General features: G+C 39.9%; 1 protein-coding gene across 4 annotated transcripts; it reads right to left on the bottom strand.

Moving 5' to 3' along the window:
* Positions 1 to 937: 937 nt before the first annotated feature.
* Positions 938 to 4,814, bottom strand: LOC4347373 (serine/threonine-protein kinase D6PK). 4 transcript variants are annotated; one of them, XM_015756674.2, is made up of 3 exons: positions 4,507 to 4,814; positions 2,544 to 3,526; positions 938 to 2,005 (listed from the first exon to the last, which is right to left on the bottom strand). In XM_015756674.2, the coding sequence occupies exons 2-3, from the start codon at positions 3,413 to 3,415 to the stop codon at positions 1,126 to 1,128; spliced, it is 1,752 nt and encodes a 583-aa protein (XP_015612160.1). In that variant the 5' UTR covers positions 3,416 to 3,526; positions 4,507 to 4,814; the 3' UTR covers positions 938 to 1,125. The 4 variants fall into 4 exon arrangements, with proteins under 4 accessions (XP_015612160.1, XP_015612161.1, XP_015612162.1 ...); XM_015756675.3 differs by lacking the exon at positions 4,507 to 4,814 and adding an exon at positions 3,817 to 4,315; XM_015756676.3 differs by lacking the exon at positions 4,507 to 4,814 and adding an exon at positions 4,271 to 4,315.
* Positions 4,815 to 8,812: the final 3,998 nt, after the last annotated feature.

Genomic DNA, 8,812 nt, shown 5'->3' with positions numbered 1-8,812 from the left:
GAAAAGGCGTACTAGGGAGTGGGATATTCGGTGTCGATTTTCCAGTCAGATTCAGAGTTTCAGACAACTTCCCCTGCTTTCGCGGGAGCCACTGCGACGTGATGCGCTCCTCCTCCTTGAGCTGAAACTTCTCCATTGGGCTAATACTGGATCAGTAGGCCCAGTTGGCCCAGCTGTATTTCTGAAGCCAACACTGCAGCAAAGCAACAGCCAACAGACATCTGAGTCATCTTTGTTTTGCCATGTGCTTATTATAAACTGTAACGGTTTATCAGCTAACAAAAAATAATTTATGGATGAAATTTCTGTATATATGCTCTTAGCTATTTAAAAGCCACAAAAAACCCTCAAAATCAACTGAAAATTAAGTTTTTAAAATTCAAAATTTGACAACTGCTTACAAGCTGAAAGCTCAAAGACAAATGATGGGCTATGACAGCATACAGGTGTTTCAGTCCCTACTAAACAACAGACGTTCTTAGATCATCGCCAACAGTATCTTGATATCATTTCCTACCTGATAATTTGAAGATCTTTTGGTCAAAAATCAGTTCCAACCGATCCCTCGATCACTCTGCTGGAGGGATGGAAATTTTAGCACCTCAAATTTTGTTTAAGATTCCCAAAACTAAAATTTTGAGATGCCGTTGGTGATGCTTTTCTAGTTTGTGCTGCATGTCTAACGTAGTAATGAACAATTAAAATCATAAAACTGCAGTGGCCACTGAGAAGTCTGAGATACGAGTACTTGCAATGTCAGGTACATGTATCAGTAGCAGCATTTTCCTCTGAACAAGATGTATATGATCAAGAACATTCAGCTACATGGAGAGCAGCAGCTCGAAGCCTCCAACAAGTACTCATCAACAAATCCATTCAAGTAACACCGGTGGCTTTGAAAATTGCAGCACAGATAAGAGTCATGGAGACAAGAGTATGAACTTGAGTTAAGCAGTTCAATGGAAAATAGCTCGGGGTTCCAGAAATGAGCTTACAAATCTACAGCTGAAGAGTACCTCATAACCAGGCATATATATGCCTGGAGGAGCTCTACATGTTTCTCTTTGTTTCGCGCATCAGCTCAAATGCACAGTTTCGGATTTCAGAAACCACAAAAGAAAAAACCTAGAAAAATTCAAACTCTAGATAATTGTCTGAGCCCTTCTGGTTGGAAGCTGGTGCAACCTTGCCATTCGTTGACGGCACCTGCTTCGGGCGACAATCGAGCTCAACGGGCTTAGGAATGTCTGGAGGGCTCGCGCATCTTATGAGCGCCCAGTTGACACCCTCAAAGAATGGATGCTGTTTTATCTCAGTAGCCCCACGCTTGTAGCCAAGTCGGTGCTGAGGGTCCTTGACCAGCAATCCCCTTATCATGTCCCTTGCCGAGAAGCTCACTATTGGGGATTCTGGGAACCGCAAGGGCTGGCCAACGACATTGAAGAGCGTCGCTCGATTGCCTGAACCCTTGAAAGGGGTCTTGCCAAACAATAGCTCATACAAGAATATGCCAAAGGTCCACCAATCCACCGCACTGCCATGGCCCTCGCCTTTAATTATTTCTGGGGCCAAGTACTCATGGGTGCCGACGAAGGACATGGACCGAGCATCAGTTGGTTCAGCGATGAGCTCAGGGAACAAGCTAGCTTGGTTTGCAGCTTCAGGCTTTGATTTCTCTTTCTTGGACTTCGATTTGGACTTAGACTTGAAGAACCGTGGTCCAAAGCATGTGGTTGGAGCAACACATGATGGCTGAATGCACGATGGCTCTATGCAAGCAGGCTGGACACAGTACGCTGCATTATTCCTCTGCAGTGCATCTAAACCAGGATTTGCAGACTTGATCACAGTTGGGCTCACTGAACAGCGAAGAGAGAGGTCAAAGTCGGAAAGCATGATGTGGCCGTCCTCCCGAACTAGGACATTTTCTGGCTTCAGATCACGGTATATGATACCAAGCATATGCAGGTACTCCAACGCTAGGAGAACCTCTGCTACATAGAACCTGAAAGAAACATCAAGAGATTGAGTACCAGTTTAAGCTAAATGCTTGCATAAACTTTTTTATATTGAAGATTGATTTGGCAAAGACTGATAACAAACAGGCCCCAAGTACCTATATTTTTTCTACCCATGTAATTCAACAATAATCGAAAGAATTAGACCAGAGCAGCTTAGAGTTCTCTAATAGAACAATACATACAACATGAAACACAAAAATATTTCACGAGCATACTTCAATTTCCTGGCTATCTTGTGCGCAACAAATGGGCTGTGCATTTGTATAAACACATAATGAGTTTTTCTTTGGTCCTTGGGAGGTATTGAATAGTAGTATATGTACATCACATTGTTAATCAGGAGGTACATACCTCTTAGTAGAGGTATTATACCTCCCAATTAATACTAAAAATACCTCTACCCCCAAGAACCAGAGAAATGTCAGAGAGATGATACTGCTAATAGTACACATACTAGCATTTAGTCAACAAATTATTCATGATGATATAGTGATAAATTTATGAAAAAGAAGAAGAACATACTTTGCTGCTTGCTCTGAAAAATGTTTTCCAGGCTGCCTTTGTCGAAGAGTGTGGAGGTCCCCTCCAGGGCAGAATTCCATCACCAGACATGAAAATTTATCTGTTTCGAAGTGAGTATATAGGGTTGGTAGAAATGGATGATCAAGCGACTGCAGTATCTCAAGCTCAGTCTGCGATCGAAGAAGCTTCTTCCGACTTGCCAAAGATGCCTTATCCATGACCTTCATTGCAAAGTAACTCCTAGTACCACTCAATTCTGAGAGATACACGCTGCCAATATCTCCCGAACCTAACTTCTTAAGCAATCTAAAATGGTTTAAACCAAGAATGCCATCCTTGGTTTTGACCGTCTGGATCGCTTCCCACCTTGAATCATTCCCTTTGTGCGGCTTTGTGGTGGCGCTGCTCATGCTGCTGCGTGAGCTCTCATCACTTATGTCGCTGCTCGTGCTCGCGCGACACATGCTGCTCTTCCCACTCTCAGTGAAATTAGCCCTGTCACTTGTCTTAGCACTACCACTGGTCTTCCTCAAACTATTCGTCCCATCACTCACTTTAGCAGAAGCAAAACTATCGCTCGTACTACTCTTCTGTGACGTCTTCTTCTCCTGATTCCCATTACAATCCAAGTTTTGGATCTCCTTCAGTTCGCCGGAATCTTCCTCCTCCGCGACTAACGAATCATCCAGGATCCCAGACTCCGAAGAGAGGCCTGAAAGCTCCTTGTCCAGCGTAGATGCCGGAGAACCTTGATGCTGGTCAGATGGTGTTCGCTCCTCGGAAACCACCTCAGCATCACCTCCCTGTTCCCCAGTGCCCTTCGGCTTTGCCGCTTGACCAGGCATGCTTTGCAGCGGTGATTTGGACGACATGAACTAAGCAGTTTATCAGAAACAATCAAGCGCGGAATCGGACAGCAAGGTGAACAAAATCCCTCCACCCCCAAATTCAGTACTTCAGCAGGGCGGTCAATAATTCCTCATCTGAAAAAAAAGGAGAGAAAAATTTCCCCATTAGCATTACCATGTTACCAACATAACAACTAGGGTTTGTTCCACAGTCACTCCGATTTCATTCACACAAACAAACAACTCGAGGGGATCAAGAATCCAACCAAAAAAAAAGAAGAGATAAAAACAAAGCGGCACCGATGAACCAGCCGGTCAAATCGAGCAGAAACCCACCTGAACCTTTCGAACAAAGAGAGAACCCAAAAAAAAACAGAAAGGGAAAAAAAAAACTTTCCGCGATTCAGGATCAAAGAAACACCTACGGATTCGACAGATCCAGCCCCGCCACATCGCCACTCTCCAAAAAGGGGAAGAAGAACAAGAACAAGAGAGTGCTTGCTAGGAGGAAGAAGAAGATGAAATCACGAGGCCCCCGGCATTTCCCACAGAAATAGGGGGTGGTGGGGAGGGGAGGGGGGGAGCAGTGGGCCAGAAGAAGAGGAGATTAATAACAAAAGCTGGAATCTTTAAGATAATCCCCTCTCCTCGGCTAAAGGAGGAGGCAGCCACAGCACAGCACAGCACAGCACACACACTGCTGCTCCTCCTCCTACTCCTACTATACATTGCAGCATGCAACCTGGAACAGCACAGCACAGCTGCAAGCTCACAAGAAGCAGCACACCATGACACCCCTCCTCCCCCACAAAAAGGAGAAGAAGAAGAAGCAGGAGTCGTATGAGCACACACACACAGACACATGTGGTGTTTCCTCACCTCCACATCCCACAGGCATGGGAGCTCTGCCACCAAGTCGCCATTGAATGCGGCAGCGGCGGCGGCGGTAGATTTATATAAAAAAAAGATTGGATCTAGAAAGTGATGTGGGTGGCACACATTAAAGCAAAGCAAGAAACAGATCAAGAACGAACATTTCCTACATCCCCCACACCTGAGGAAAATGACACCCCCAATCCGGGAAGGGAGATGGGGGTTGCAGTGGAAGGAAGTACCTGTGCTAGGGCCAAGAAGAGGCCATGGCAGTGGCAGGTTGTGGAGAGGGGAGATCTTCACAGATGGGATGCTTGCTGCCTGCTCCACCGGCTAGGGGATGTTCAGCTGTTCATTCACCCAGCTCTCTCTCTCTCTCTCTCTCCCTGACTCCATGGCAATGGCAATGGCAAAAGGCAAAGCTGGAGCTGCTGCATGCTAGTGGTGGCCTTGGGGGCTCAATTTGTGTGGGGCTTCAGGGTTCAGGCTGCAAACTGCAGAGTGCAAAGGGACAAGGGTGTGTGGAGAAGAGAATGGAGGAGGAGAGGACGGGTCAAAGCCTCTCAAAGCTCTAGTGAAAAGCTGAGCTCTTTGGGGTTTGTTTAGATAATGGAAAATGAGGGGTGGAATTGGAATTAGAAAATGAATGAATGGTTAGGATTAAATGGAAGGGGGAGAATGAATGGTTAGGATTTAAAGATGTCTTATGGTGGGTAGAAAATCATTTTCCTATCCCATTTGCCAAACATGGCCTTTAGGTGCTTTGGTTTAACTCATCCATCTAGGCCATGTTATCTTCGGTTATTCGCAGGAGTATTAAAATTGATTAATTATTTGCTCCCAACTTCACAAAACATGATTCTTATACCGTATTACTAAGGCTGTTTTTTTAAGGAGTTTAAAATTATGAGAGCTTCTGAAATTTTTCTATTTTTCTGAATTCTATAGATTGTTAAAATCCAAAAATGGTAATTTCGATCGTTTAGGGGAGTTGGAGATTCTAGATAAACCAAAAAGAAGCTTCCCAAACATAGTCTAAGTTTAAGCTATTTATCAGTATAATTTTACCATTCTTAAGGAACTACTAAGAGATATCATAATTTTTAATGTAAAATTTGGTACTCACATATAATTAAATATCTCGAGGTATTTTCTCAGGGATTGCTTATTCTCATATAAGTAATCGGTGATAATAATTCGCTAAAAATCTAAATCAACTGGGCCCTAACCTCTCTCTTTTTTTTTCTTACAGTAGGATTTTAAGACGGCTCATTAATCTAATCTTGCTTGTGCTTTTAGGACTTTGGGGGTGAGTGAGTGAGTGGTGACTCACTAATCTTTTGCTGGTTAATGCTTAAGACTACCAACTAATATAATCTCGGTGTTGCTTCGGCATTTGGGGTGAGTGGTAGCTGCTGGTACAGCGTGCATTGGCGACGTTCTCTCGTGGCCCGGACCCAAAAATATTATCCACAGGGCTAGCTTGGAAAAAATCTGAATGGGAAAAATTAATCCTGATAATTCACTTTACTGATTTCTAAAGAAGTATCTGGAAATTCGTAGGGAGAAGGATTTTACTGGATTTTTTTTGTCAGATAAGTGCAGTTACTCAACAAAGGCTACCCAAGCAAACTCATATGCTTGTACTATACGATACATCCATTTAAAACATGATTTTTTTTGGGATCTTTATGTGTTAAAATCACATGTTCTATGATGTATGCGTAAAAATTTCTTCTTCTTCTTTTTTTCATGTCCAAATTGTCAACCTCTTATGTAAGGCTTCTAAATTATTCTGGTTTTCTTTCCTTCGGGAAAAAATAAACTATTCTGGTATGTCCAAATTGTCCTTTTATGTAGAGTGGTTTCCTTTTCTTCAATTTCCTTTTTTCTGGTGATAGCCAAACTTTAGATTTCACCAGCCACTGTTATTTAGCTGCACTGCAAACGATTGTGTTCACTAACCGGTGCCGAGTAGCAATAACCATGCAATCACCACTGATCAATCAAATGGTTTCCAGTCTACAGCCGGCAGTTTCGGTAATGGGGATAAACTATGTTGCTACTATCAGCATTATCTAATCTGTAATGTCCAAAGCTTACCTTGAACTAATACATCTTAAAATCTCTATTAGAGTGGGGCTAACCAATTAAGCTTACTTTGATGGGCTGGTTAATCTCACTGTGGGGTTCACCAATCTTGAGAGCTAGCAATAAAGCTAGAGCCAAGAAATTGTAATCATAGCTGCTACAATCGAGGGCTTTGTGCTTAGGTCACATGTATCATTAACAAGGGCATGAGAAATAAACTATAAAGAACAGTTCCATGAGCAAACTCAAGGTACACATGGAAAATTACTGTGTGATTACTGAAAAGAGTTGTAAAACTCATGCTTTAGGGTTCATCTTTTTTTGCAAGATTGAAACAGTGATATTTTTTCTTGAAACTGTTGGTGTTTCTTGGCCAACTGGTGCCGGTTGCAACCATCATCTGACCAAAATTTTCATATCTAGCTAAGCAGTCAGTGAGCAAGGCAGGCAGACTTAGCTATCAACCAGGAATTTGGTGAATCAAATCAGAAAACCACATCAAAACTGGCACGTAGATTTCGACAATTCCATCAGAATCCATTGTCTGTAAAGACTGTAATCTGAATCTCCACCATTCGCCTCCTGAAATCTGAACATTGCAACTGACCAAAACAGTTTGGCACCTCCAAGCAGACAGCAACCTGAAAACAGCCTATCGACAAGCAATTCGGCGACGCTCTTAAACATATGCATCTATATCTCCCTATCACTGTACATACACTCATATAGATACCACGTGGTCCATGGATCTACAGATACATAATTCAGAAAAAATTTTGGAATCTTTGAAGTGTTAGGCGTTAGGTATGCAGAACTCTGAACACTTGACCGTTCTCTCGCTCTTAATTTTAATTAAACTAGCTGGGTGGCCCGCACAATTGCGCGGCTAGCACCCAAACAAAATCATATATTTTTTTAAGTATGATTTTACTTAAAATTTATTAAATAGCTATCTCATTGTCTTAAGACTTTGAAAGACCAAACCTTATCATCATCGAGTTTCTAATTATATAGTTTTTAAAAGTCACACCAGTTGCTACCCCTTATGTCTCATCTCCTTCTTTATTTGCTTGCTAGATCTACCACTATTTCTATTCATTCTTATTAGAACCTTTAAAAATTAGATTTTATAGTTTTTAGAGTTTATTGTCACGTTGGGTTTCATTTTTATAATTTCTAGATGTCTCGTCAAACATTGCTATTATACTCCTCTATGACACGTCCACTGTCTTATCTCTTTATTGTCATTGAGAATTTAAAAATCGAACATAATTATCGTTTAACTTCATTTTTACTTTTTAGAAGTCCCGCCAAACCGTTAGCGGCTTTGCCATTGTAATCCTCTACGGCTCGCCCGCTGCCTCCCTTCTTTATTTCATTTTGATTTTAAAATCGAATATGATTATCATTGGTTTTTTTACTTTTCAGAAGTTCCGAACCTTTAAAAATTGGACTTGTAGTTTTATTTTTAATAATTTTTAGAAGTGCCATCAAACGATGTCACTATGTCCCCGATCTACAGCCGGTCCGCCACCTACTCTTTATTGTCATTGTGATTCTAAAATTTTTTTTTTTACTTTCTACAAGTCCCGGCAACCGCCTTACTTGTTTGCTTCACGGTTTTAGATGTTACTTAATATATCTCGTCATGTGTTTTAGATGGTTTTTTATTTTAATAATCTTTATTTTTATCAAAAATTTTAGTTATTTATAAATTGTATTCCTAATTGAAATCTTATTTTTCTTGTTCTAATTTTAGAATTTTTTTTAAAAAATTATTTAATACCGTATTGTGTTATTTTAATGTTTTTATTTTTTATTTTCAATTTCAGTTGTTTCAAAATTGTATTCCTACTTGAACTCTCTTTTATTGTTTTCTAACTTTGGATATTAATTTATTTTTTATTCTAAATTTTATTGCTTCACAGCCTCCCTGACGTCTCTCCTTTTAATCGTCATTATGATTCTATTTGGTGTTTTATTAACAATTTTTATATGTCATATCAACCGTCACCACTCTACTCCTTTATAGGCATGTTACTTAATATATCTCGTCATGTGTTTTAGATGGTTTTTTATTTTAATAATATTTATTTTTATCAAAAAATTTAGTTATTTATAAATTGTATTACTAATTTAAATCTTATTTTTATTTTTCTAATTTTTAGAATTTTTTTAAAAAATTATTTAATACCGTATTGTGTTATTTTAATGTTTTTATTTTTTATTTTCAATTTCAGTTGTTTCAAAATTGTATTCCTACTTGAACTCTCTTTTATTGTTTTCTAACTTTGGATATTATTTTATTTTTTATTCTAAATTTTAATTAATCTCGTATTGGGTTCTTATATGGATTCTTTTTTCAGTATGCTTATTTTTAATTCCGAATTTCAGCTAATTTTAAATTGTATTCCTACTTGAACTCTTCTTTTATTTTCTTTTTCTAATTTTAGATTT

Source organism: Oryza sativa, chromosome 9 (genome assembly GCF_034140825.1).
Source record: "Oryza sativa Japonica Group chromosome 9, ASM3414082v1".
Lineage (NCBI taxonomy): Eukaryota > Viridiplantae > Streptophyta > Magnoliopsida > Poales > Poaceae > Oryza > Oryza sativa.
Note: the sequence above shows the minus strand (reverse complement) of the source record. Positions and strands in the feature narration are given on the sequence as shown.